The following is a 12,678-nucleotide window of genomic DNA, read 5'->3' on the forward strand; positions in this document are numbered from 1 at the left end:
CATTGTAAATCCTCACAGGGCCTACTTGATGGAATAGAGGAGAGTATGGGCCATGATGTGAACCAATGTATATGAGGTGCAGAAGTGCCCAAAGATGTACTTACCAAATCCAATGGATGTGTCATGATGATGGGAACGAGTGTTGTTGGGGGGGGGGAGAGGGGGGGTGGGGGGGTGGGGTTGAATGGGACCTCACATATATATTTTTAATGTAATATTATTACAAAGTCAATAAAAAATAAAAAAATTATAAAAAAAATAAATAAATAAAGTTGCAGAGAACTTAGAAAAAAAAAAAAGATTCTTTTGCTTTCCCGGTCATTTTGCACCAGGAGCATTGAGCTTTCTTCCCTTTGAAATGTAAACTGCAACTAATGAGATAAATCAGTATTTGAAAAAGAACTTGTTCCAGGGACTAATGTCCCTCTTAATAAAGTAGTTGGCTGGTAGGGGAATAAAATCCATGACCTCTGAACAACAGACAACAAAAAAAACAAATCCTGTTTGTGGTGATAACCAGTAATTCTGAGAGGGAGCCAGCAAGTTACAGCTAGGGGAAAAGAAACTTAAGTTCTAGCCCCAGTGTTTATGAACCCTTTCATCTCATAAAGTGGAGTCACCATCACAGGGATGTTGTGAAGAGCCAAGTGTGGATGTCAAACATAAAAACTGTGAAATGTCATGCTTTTTTACATGTGCCGCATGTGATTTAAATGTGCATTACAGTCATGTTAGTGCATGATCCATTATTCTAACTTATGATAGTGTGTGATTCTCTATTATGCTTTTGATATTCTTAAGTATTTTGCCAGGAGAAAATGAAATGTTAGATGTCAATATTTGGCACAGCAGTAGCCAGGGGGTCAGCCTGGTCGCTTTTTAACCCCTTGTCCCCTAAGTCCCACAGGGGTGATGCTATAAATGCAGTGGGTTTGCATCTCAGCTAAGGAACACTGAACTTGGGTATTTAAGAGTAAACAGAAACAAGCCTTTTGTTTATTTGGGGTTGAATGTTACAGTCATCCCTCAGGGTTGCTCAAAACAAACACATCCCTGAGAAACGGCCTGGGTAAGGGTGTTCTTGTCATACTCAGCAAAAATGTGCTGGGATCGATGCTCAGGACCCATGGAATATTACCTCTTATAAGATTTAGATTAGGTAAAATCTGGTGTCAAATTTGCAATTCTGCTAAAATATACAGAAAAGTAGAATGAAATCAGTGATGATGCATCCAGAAAAATAAGTAGGTTCCAGTTTCCTGGGATACCCAGCTGGTTACCTGTGACGGTCCTCCACCATTCCCTTAACCTTCCAAACTCAAACATTTCATGCTTCTGATTTTTTAATATCTGACTTAGGAGTTATGGGCAAGTTTTATTGTACATTCAGATCTTGATGGCAAGAATTTTATTCACCAGCCATGTGGTATTTTGAGGCTTTTATAGATCCCAGAAAAATGTCCGTAGAGTTAACCCATTCCTGCGGGTGTGAACTTATTCACAGGTAGGACCTTTTGATTAGATTCCTTCAGCAGGGTTTGACCCAAGGTGAGTCTTAATCCTCTTACTGGAGTCCTTTATAAATGAGATCAATATGGAAAAGTTGGCAGAATAAAGCCACAGGAAGAGAGAGAAAGCCAAAGGTCTGATAGGGAAAGTCAGAGGAAGCTGGAAGTTGAATGCAATGAAACCCAGAAGAGACCAGCAGATACTGCCACATGCCTTGCCATGGGAGAGACATCCAGGATCGCCAGCAGCCTTCATCTGGACATTTTCACAGCCTCAGAAATATAACCTTCTTTAGGTTGATAAATCCCCTTGTAAAAGCCAACCTATTTCTGGTATATTACATTTGGGTAGCCTTGCTACTAAAATAAGCAGCAATAGTCCATGGCACATTCAACTGCTTGGCGAATGAAGTTAAATTTCCTGTCTTTCTGTCCTTCAGCAGGAGAGTCAAAATATGAGAGCTGAATATATTCAAGACCTGTGTCACTTCTGAACAGCATGGCATAGTCTCCTGGAGGGCCTGAAGGTTCTCTGCAAGTCTGAGACTGTCATACAACCATAAAAACTTAAGAGACTTGAAGCTGAATCCATAATTAAGTATGAATATAGATGATATTTCCCCCCCCTCAAATGTGGCAGAGATGAAACAGGGTTGAAGGAAGTGAATGTGTATTCACCTTCTAGAGAGACCAGCTAAAACCTTTCATCTACTCTTTGCACACCTAATCCTAGTAGCAAGACATGTTTGCTCATGCCACTACATCCCTATCCTAAAATCACGCATGTCAAACCAAGCATGGATGATAACTAGTTTTCCTACCCAACCATTCCAACTGTTTTTATTTTTTTCCATTCATATCAATGTTACAAGTTACTCTGCCAACACAAGTCAACTACAAAAGCAATAAATCTGCTTTGGTCCGTGGTTACACTCCTCCCCTATTTCTGTTCATTCCTCAATCTTGAGGAATTTGGGATGATGCCTGCTCTGCTTCAGGCTGAGAGGGGACTGTTGTAGTTTGCCACAGGGCTGCAAAGTAACTGAAGAAAGTTGCCTATAATTAATGTTTCAAAATGATTTTAACTGATTATAAAGTTGCCTATTGATTCCTTATTGGAGTTAGCTTAAGAAAGAGGGTTACTACTTACCAAAAAAACTTAACTGTTATTAGCATTTTCAAAAATCCCTAGAGATGTTTATCCTTCCATAGGAGGTGTACCCAAGAGCTTTCATACAAAGAATACAAATGGGGAGGCAGATGTGCCTCAAGCTATTGGGCTTCCACCTACTACATGGGAAGTCCCTGGTTGGGTTCCCGGTGTCTCCTAGAGAAGGCAAGCTGGCGCGGCGGGCAGGCGTGGTGAACTGAAGCAAAAAGATGACACAGCAAAAGAGACACAAAGAGGAAAGACAATAGGAGACACAACAAAACAGGGAGCTGAGGTGGCTCAGGTGATTGAGCGCCTCTCTTCCACATGAGAGGTCCTGGTTTGGTTCCCGGTGCCTCCTAAAGAGAAGACTAGCAGACACAGAGAGCAGACAGAGACTGCAAGCAACATAGTGGGAGGAAGGAATAAATAAATAAATCTTTTTTAAAAAAGAATACAAATGACTTAGTCCATTTTCCTAATTAATGGAGCACAACGAGTTACCCCTTTAGTGAAATTCCCATTAGTGCCTTGTACAATCAGTAAAAGTTCACCTTCCTTGTACAATGCATTCTAGATAAGGGCAGTCTTTGAGACTGTGGTCAGCAAAATCAGCATGCTGGTGTTTCAAACTAGAGGATGGGACCGTCACTGTGGTAAGGTTTTCATCTCAGCCTGTTGTGGAAGTGGGAGAAAAACTATTCTGATCTATGCTTTATCATTTCCAGAAAATCCAAGGGTAACCTCTGGTGACAATGTTGACTTTTATCTGAACCTGTGAACCTGGAAAACAGCCTAAGTCAAGAAATCCTCTACCCATTACTGTCCATGACATCTGAAACTTCTCCTTAGCTCGACTAAACTTCAGACAGGATCCTCCTTGACTGACCTCCCTCACCTCTCTCTTAAAGAATCCAGATGGAACATGTTCCATCTGGCCTTGACAGTGACACAAGGTGATAACATTATGTAATGTGTAATGGAGACACCCCAGTGCTTGACCTCCCCCCACACCACTCCTCTGCTTCAGGGGAGTTGAGCCCTCTCCCTCCCTTATCTCGACAGCCTGCTACTCTCTCTCTCATTCTGTCTCTCTCCCTCTCTCTATAACTATAAAGCTTTCTGGTCTCTCTGTTGTATCTAACTTTGAATTAAGTCATTCTTACCTATTTCACATTGTTCAGTGCAGGCCTTTTCTTTGACACTGGACTATACCCAACAACTTAATATTTGAACTTTATTATTTTATCCTACACCACTCACCCAACCCCACTGAATTAATTTGACTAAAATTACCTTTGGGGTCGTGTCCTCACCTTTCATTAAAGAGTCCAATAACCTACTGAAACCTGTTAGAATTACTAGCAGTGTTGAATTGAGGACATTACCCTCTCTCTGAAGATATGAGGATGACGTTTCATTCAGAACGGAGTGACAGAAAGGACACTGTTTTCCTTGAAGAATTAGTATTTTTGTCCCTTTTTGAACAATGAGAATCAGAATCATGAAACCATGTAAATGGAGTTATTTCTTCCTTACATATGAAGTTATATTGTTGTGAACTGTTTTTCACCTTAAACCCATTAACTGAAGGTTATTACCTTAATTTAAAAGTAGTGCTTGAAGAAAATAACTAGTTGATGAAGTAGTCTAAAACTAAAATTTAAGAAATCTTTTTTAAAAACCACTTTAATGAGAAACAAAAACAGTAATACTAATTTTGAAAGGACTGTTGATGTCACTGGTTTATTGGGTAAATACAAAGTATAGGATCTTGCATTTTTTAAAAGCAAAACCAATGAGATTTACACAACCTCTTTAGAATATAAACATAAATTAGATTTAACTAACAGTTAGGCACTTAAAATGTAAATGTAGAACATTGGCATTTCAGAAGTATAAACTAGAGTTAACATACCTAAATTCTTCCTGAAATAAGTTTATAAACACAAATGTACAAGCATGAAAAATGTATTTCTAAACAAAGATAATTTCCTCTTTAAAAAAAGGAACCAGAATTCAAATCCCATGATAGATGAAATGATTAAGGTATTGGCAAGAGGGAGATAAGAACTGAAAATTATATATTTGATTAAAATGTAAGCATTTAATAAATCTATTACAATAGCATACGTTAAATATCATAATGAAAAATATATGTCAGGAAAATAATGAATTCTAGACTTAAAATTTTACTTTACAACAAGGCACTTAACACATTAAAACAGTACAGTAAATTTCCAAAAGAATGTAACTGGCTACCTCTCTAACCTTGTAATATGTCTTTTGTGAATATACTGTAACACAACCATAAATTTTGCAGCATTAATCATTGCATAGGAGGTAAATTAAATAATGCATTCAAACTTGGCAACTAGATTTAGCTTATGTTTATAATTTCTTCTTTTTCCTTTATAGGGCATTTTTAAATAATTACACAATAAACATCGATTCTCATTCATGATTCATTTAGAGCACAGTATAGTTAGAATGATAGACTAATTCAGAACTTATAAGGAGTATAATTGCATAAAAACATATCTTTGGATACCTTTGACATGATTTTCAGTGTTTGGGTGTTGAAGTCAAGAGCACTTAACAGAAGAAATACTTTTAGCAACTGAGTCAAAGAAGTTATTGCAACATGACATTAAAAAAATTAACAGGAATTTTTATACATACAAGTAGAAAAGCTGACATATTACTTATAATATGCTTGATTTACACATGTAAACTTATTTATTGAGAAATTCTTTCTCACACTTCTTTATACTCCACAGGTGAGTGTGTTAACACCACCTTTAAGTTTTAAATCAAACAGTGCAAAACAAAATACAATGAAACAATAAAAAAGGAAAGTGCGAAATAGTCGAGGAACAGACGTGAATTGTCAATTGAAAAAGAAACTACGTAAATTCTGGCAAAGAAAAAAAAACATAGAAAAGGGTCAATTTGGCGATTTAAAGTCAACGGAGTAGTAGGTAGTTATAAAGGGAGACATTGATGATTGTGATTGTGAGAGGTAAAAAAGATCTGCAATTATTCTTTGATCAGATGGATAAAAGATTACAATTGCAACTCCCTATAAATCTGAACATGCTTTCCCTTTGGAAAAGTTTAAAATGACTTTAAAATAATTCCTTTCATATGATACTTTCAGATTATTGGCAAAGATAATGAAAAACAAATGTCTTTTAAAAACTTGTAAATATGCTTTAAAAAGGGCAAGTTTGTGGTCCAAGGCAATGTGCATATCGACTAAAATCCATATAACAAATTTCCATGAGGGGGCGCTGGTATACAGCAAAGAACCCTGTGCAACATCACCCATAAGCCACTCAAGAGGCTCATTCCTCAAAACAGCCTTCCTGCACAGCAAAATTTGTTTCCCAAGATGCCAGTACACTGAAGAACATATCCACAATTACTTCAGGTAGAAACAGGGAAGTAGTGCTTTATTTTCAGAGCTAGTGGAGGAGCTTAAAAAATAAATCTGAGAGGAATGCTTTTCCATTTGAAATAACTCAAAGAAAATGTGGCAAAATTCATAGGAATTGTGTTATGGATCTTTCACTGAAGGCCTAAATTATAGGAAGAGCTTCAAACAGGAACCCTGGTTTACAAAAACCAGGAGAATAGATGAAATTTTGTATCTTCACAGGCAAAGAATTAAAGGAGCTCCAAAAATTCACTGTTGCAAAGGCAAGATCATAATATTCCAAAATGGCATGTTGGGTTAAATCTCAAGTTTGTTTTCCTAAATGTAAATAAGTTTCTCTTAATGTCCCATCTTGAAACTTTGATTCCATCCCCCTCTGCATGATTTTTAAATCCTATGCTTCTTCAGCATATATTTAGAAAGCGAAACATGCAAAGAAATGGAAGCAGCAATTTCTACATGTGAGGTCATAGCTGTTTTAAAGTTATTTAAAGAGGTGATGGTATTACTTTTTAAATACTGGATTACTTGACTCAAATGCAACATTTATTGTTTCAAGGCTTGCCAATAGTCAATAAAGAATGATTTATAAAGCTTAAACAGTTTTCCTCATTTAATTGAAAAAACTAAACTAAACAAAACAAAACGGGTGATCCCAGACACAGGTAAATAAGGCTCTAGGGTATATCAGATTGTTTTATTTGAATCAGAGGCTCAAGAGCAAACCCAGGCTTCCGTGTCACTCTTCCTCATAATCAGACATCAGGGATTTTAAATCAGATTTTCAAGCTAACACCTTGTTCTATCACAAGTGTCAATTAATCAATGACATTATGTAGTATTATGGCTAGACACATCAAGTAGGCTACAGATAAATTAGTTTATTTAATAATTTATTTATAATATTAATAATAAAAAATACCAGAAAAATCCTTGTGTTTCAAAGCCAGCCAATGATGGGTTAGTTTCATTTCTTGTTTTAAATAACCAGACTAGAGAGTCTTTTTCCTGTCTTTGAATTCAACTACCTATTCCTTACACAAAGAAAGAGCCATACTGAAAACACACTCAGAATTTTAGCACCAAGAGATGATGACTCCTCTAAACAGATCTGTATTGTGCTTTTCTCAACCAATTTAAAGGATAATTTTGTGTTCCTAATCATGACTTGCTAGTTTTGCTAATAATGATACATTTAGGGATGGTTTTCGTTCCAAAAGTTGGGAAAATTCCATCTTTAATAAAAATGTAACTGCCTCCTTCTACTGAGGCTATTCCCCCAATCCTCGTTCTCTAGTGCTGATGATTTTGAACCCCTAAAACTTCAAGTAGTTAAGGAATTTAGCCAAGAAATATCCAAAAGATTCAGTAGCATTGAATTACATAACCTGATCAGATTTTTAAAAATTCCTTTTTTTTTTCTTTGTATCACCTCAAGGAAATTTAGAAACAATTATTCCCCTTTACAGTGTAGCTGTACCTGTCTGACACACTGATTCCTATAGTAGATTATAGTGCAGCACCATAGTATAATTCTCACAGGCTAAAAGTAATATTATTCTATTGTGGTGTGTCTTTAGGAACAGTTTATGAAACTGGACCTATTAGGCTTTAGCCCTCCATCTTGGTTTTTCATAAAGCACTATACAACAACGAAGATATCATTTTCAGTGAACTGCAACCAAATGCACTTTGAGTTACCATTAGGAGCCCTCATGCAGAGTTCACAGCAGGACCTGGCCTGGAGGGAAATGTGGTACACTTCCCCAAGTGGCACAAATGTAAGGTCACACGTGTGTTTTCAGCCTGAGTTCATGCAGCTGACCGCACTGGGCGTGCTAGATTAAATTTATAATTGTGTACACAAGGATCACCCATTAGCTGATACCGGTCAGTTTCCTGTCTGCCACAGAGATTGTAAAGTGAAATATTTACACACATGTAAAATTTGTGGGGTGTGCCGAATACTTCTAAGTTGATTTAGATCACTTAAAAAAAATAAACTTATCAGTTTTTGTGTTTTTGTTTTTTTCTTTTAGTAAAAGTGACACATAGTGCACTGGGTGGTAGCAGCGTACGTACATATTCCCAGACTTGCTCCTGTTACTGCACCCAACAGGGTGGAAACAGTTCACCTGAGTTTACACACAACCTCTCTCTCACCAACAGGCTAATGCTGAAAACCACTCAACATTAGGTTATTCTATTTATACAGTAGCTACATACATCCAGACATTTTATTTAAAACATTAACCAATTCTCCTGATCTTGAGAGGAAAACAAAATCAACATTCTGAAGTAGAGCGCTTTAGAAGGGAGAGAATAAGGAAAGGGGAATATGTTCTTTGGCACCTCTTTAACAAGATCATCAGTGAAATCCCAGTTGGGGGGCTTGTCACCAATGAATGAAGAGCTGCAGGAGAATATATTTTTCTCAGGATGAATAAAAACCAGTCAAGGGGTAATACTTCAGTCATCTTTCTAATCATTTACACAAAATTTGGTCCACTTCTTCATTTACCAGTCAGTTCTTCTAAAATAAAAAACAGAACTATACCTTTGGTTATAGTGCTAACTCTTTTGGTATAAGAGCTAATGCTTTTTGTTTTGCTCCTCAGGTAGATTTCTCATTATCTTCACCAATCTTCTGCACCCGTGAATACTTTTTGCATGATGATTTGAAGCAGCCAGGAGGCCAGGACAGTGGCCAGGAGAAGCAGCAAGGAATTGAGCCTTGTACATTTTTCTCAAAAAAATAAAAGATAGGGAACCACCATGCTCGAGACAAGAAATTAGTCTGTGAAGAGACCTTCAAGTTCTGTAAAAGGTAGGAAAAAAATAAGACATATTAGTCATGATCGGTGGCCTCCTTTTACTCTTACTAAAGTGTTATTCACCACAAACCATCAGGGAAAGCAGCAAAACCAGATCACATGGCAGTTACTGTTTTTGTACCTCACCCAGAACTCTGCTGTTATTCTGGCACCCCCACCATACCTAGTGTTTTAACTCTGTGGCTCTTGCAATTTCTTCTGCCAGTACCTGAAGTGAGAATGGAGACTCAGGAACTGAAGTGAAAGTTATTCAGGAGGAATAATTTTCAGAATCTGTGAGTGGGTAGATCTATGGGCCAAGGAAGACAGAAGAATAAAAGGAGAGCCCAGAAGGCTGAACATATTTAAGAGGAAAGATGAAAATTTGAGTTTAGTGATACCAGCAGACATCTCGGTGGAAGTGTAAGAAGGAAGATGGAAATAGGAGAAAGGAGTTACAAAGAGAAAAAAATAATCCATAGAAATGGCATTTATTGGTAGATATTACTAACATAGATAATATTGCAAAAACAAAAGTTGGATTTACATCTTTTGGGAATGACTTATTTCAATCACTCACAAACTCTGCAAACATTGTATGTGCCAGGCAATAAATAACAGCAAGGCTATTCAAAGACAAGGCATGGTACACAGACTACTGTATCAAGAGCACACACCAGGCCAAGAAGACACAGAGGGGGAGGAATAATTCTACCCCTGCGAAGGAAAAGAGCAAGAGTTATGGAAGGCTTCCCAGAGGAGGTGACCACTGGAGATAGGTCCTTAAGAATGAATGGGGCAAGAATGAAAAGGGGCTCAGTGAAAAGGAAGAAAACAGAAACAACTAGGGAATGATAAGAAGGGAAGACAGAGAGCGAAATATCACCAGAAGATGTCACCAATTCCACTAATACATAAGCCACTTACTTTCCTGATTTTTGAAAAAAACAGCTACCGGCTTTTTCTCATGATGAATGTTAAATTCTTTGAGGACAGAGAGCATGTCTTATCCTTCTGTACAACAGTGCTTCTACAGAGAAGGTTCCTAAATTTTCAGTTAGCATATTTCCTTCAATTCTAGTATAAATTAGTAAGATAGTCACCTACAATGCTCTATAACGTTATAGCATTTTTATGCTTAAATACCATATATATTTGTGAAGTTCTTTTAGTTGATTTAAGGAGCAGTAATCAATGTAAGTGTTAAGTAACTGTTCCAAACCATACACTTGGGTAGCACACAGCAGTTATTCCCATTAAGAGCTATCTAAAACCACACTCTATGAAAAGACGTCCTCTGCATTTAAGGAAAGCAATCAAACGAGAATCATCACTGCTCTCACCTTCTCATTGGCCATTGAATGGTACCACCAAAAGAGCCGAGTTGTGATATAATAGGCAATGATTACATCAACAGTATAGTGTTCATGTGCCACCAGAATGCAGATGATCCCAGCAGCACTCAGCAGCCAGCAGATTAAATGATACCACCAGAAGTGACGAGGCGAATCTGGACAGTAGAACAATTAGAGTTAATGAGATTCCCAGAGTTGAATCTATTAGGTACAGTCTCTTCTCACAACCTTCAGTAGAATGATCTAGGGTCAGGAAATCACTGGAAGGAGAAAACTGATAATCAAAACGGAACCACTATGAACTATCCAGGATTTGTCAGGTAGGAAGGGGGATCACTGGTAGCAGGTCTAATGTCATCTGTTGGGGGTGGTAGCCCTAGATCCTCCAGGTCTTGCCCACTGCTAATGAGCTGTTTAATAAGGGAAGAACAAAGTTGTTTCTTATTAGGTTGGCTGAAACTGGCTTACATTGTCTTATGTAAGGGACCCAACTGGAAAGAAAAACCATAGGGGCTCAAGAGAAAAGGTAGTTTATGTCTATGAAAGAGACAGAAAGAGAGGGAAAGGGAGAGAAAGAGGGAGAGGGAGAGAAACAAGAGTGATTTTAGGTTTTATATGGATTTACTTTGATTTCTCCAGGAAAGAAAAGGATAGCATGAGTGGCCAGCAATGTTTTGATTCTCAACAGTTTTACACAGTTACTTCCATTAGCAGCTATAAAGCCTTCGATACGTAAAGCTTAGGATTCTTGAGTGTTGACTTAAGGATTTTAGTTTTCCCAGTAAGAACACTAAGAAGTTTATTACATTGTTGAGCTATAGCACACTCTTCAGGTTAAACATGATCATACACCCCACAGCCTTCTCATACAAGTGTTAATGACAGATATAATTTGAACCAGAGCTCATCTCCAATAACTTTTTTTTTTCTATTTTAAAGCTTTATAACTTCACAATAAGAGTTAATAACCCAAAAGACTAAAATTTATTTCATATTTCGCTATGTTTACAATCATAGTGATATTTGCTTTCAACTGTGGAAGAATGGTTGAATAGGAAAAGCATATGTTTCCAGAAATTTAGATGAAATACCAAATGAGGTATTATTCAAATGAACATTTTTTTGTTGTTAAATAGCTGTTGCTATTTTGGTCCCAAGTTGGAAAAATAGGAAAATAAACCTGTATTTGCACTTGACAATCTGATTTTTTGATTCTGAATGTGATCCTCAGTACTTCCTCAATTGCTTCATTCTGTCACTAAATTCTGGCTAATAACTCACAGAATCGTAGAAGTTTAATGCTGAGAGAAGAAACCTTCATCTTGTAGTCGGGGGTCAAATCCAGCCCCAAAACAGTTATGTTTGGCTCACCAATGTTAAAAGTTTGACCCAGTATTTTAGAAACCTGAGGATTTCACAAAAATCTACTTCTGACTTCTTGAAAAAGATGATCTAGAAACACTGGTATCACATTTCTACCTGGCTACAGCTTCCCCCTTTAGAATAAAGATACTTTTCTCTAGCACCACAGACCCTTCCCTCCCTCAAGCCTCATGCCAACCCTGCTTCTCATGCTTATAGATCATCCCGTATTTACCTTAGAAGTTCAAAATGTGTGGGCAAACTAGAACTATTTTGTACCTGGTTATCCACAAGAAGCAAAGCTGAAGTGTGCAATGAGTAAGAAGGTGGCCTGAAAGTTCATTTTCCTACTTGTGAAACTGAAAATTAGGTTTCATGAGTGGTTGAAAATCTTGGCACCACTCTCCCCTAAAAATGTCCTCCTCATTATGCTACCACATTGGGAACACTGGCAGACCCAAAGAAAAGATTTACTATCAACTATTTTGAAATGGAAATGTCAAAATGGTATTTTTCTCTTATCTACCATTCCACCCATAGGAATTCTACTAAATAAAAGGTGATAACTAATTAGTTTCACTGTCAGTGTGAGACCTTAGACCTAATTGTCACTGAATAATAGAGACAATGACTTTGTATGGGAGCAAGGCTTTTTTAAAAAAAAGCATTCTTAACTAGCAAAATATGTGTTACTAACAGAAAGGCTGATCTTTCCCGGCTAATTTTATGAGGAACGTTGGCCCCAATTAAAACAGTTGCACAACCAGAAAAAACCTTCTCTTTCTAACCCTCAAAATGCTTCTGGTCCCACATTTTCATTTGCTCTCACCACAACTAAATTTAAATCCATTCATTTCAATGGAGCATACAAGGAAAGAGTCCAAACTAATCAAAAGGCAGAAAAGCAAAAAACATAATTGATGCATCTAATTCTAGAAGTAGACCTTTCAAAGGAACCCCTAGAACATGGTATAATTTACTCAGAACATGGTATAATTTAGAGGTTGGTCATGTTTCCTAATTGCATAGGAAATAGGCATAAACATGAAAT

General features: G+C 37.2%; 1 protein-coding gene across 4 annotated transcripts in view; it reads right to left on the reverse strand.

The window, feature by feature from the left end:
- Positions 1-4,373: 4,373 nt before the first annotated feature.
- The window catches only part of SGMS2 (sphingomyelin synthase 2), an 89,681-nt gene continuing 81,376 nt past the window's right edge, over positions 4,374-12,678 (reverse strand). For all 4 annotated transcript variants that reach the window (XM_058294433.1, XM_058294412.2, XM_058294409.2 and 1 more), the window contains 2 exons: positions 10,254-10,420; positions 4,374-8,915 (listed from right to left, as the gene is read on the reverse strand). In XM_058294433.1, coding sequence (XP_058150416.1) covers positions 8,712-8,915; positions 10,254-10,420 — 371 coding nt within the window. In that variant the 3' untranslated portion in view covers positions 4,374-8,711. The remainder of the gene's footprint in view (positions 8,916-10,253; positions 10,421-12,678) is intronic.

This window comes from Dasypus novemcinctus, chromosome 1 (assembly GCF_030445035.2).
Source record: "Dasypus novemcinctus isolate mDasNov1 chromosome 1, mDasNov1.1.hap2, whole genome shotgun sequence".
In the NCBI taxonomy this organism is placed as follows: Eukaryota; Metazoa; Chordata; class Mammalia; order Cingulata; family Dasypodidae; genus Dasypus; species Dasypus novemcinctus.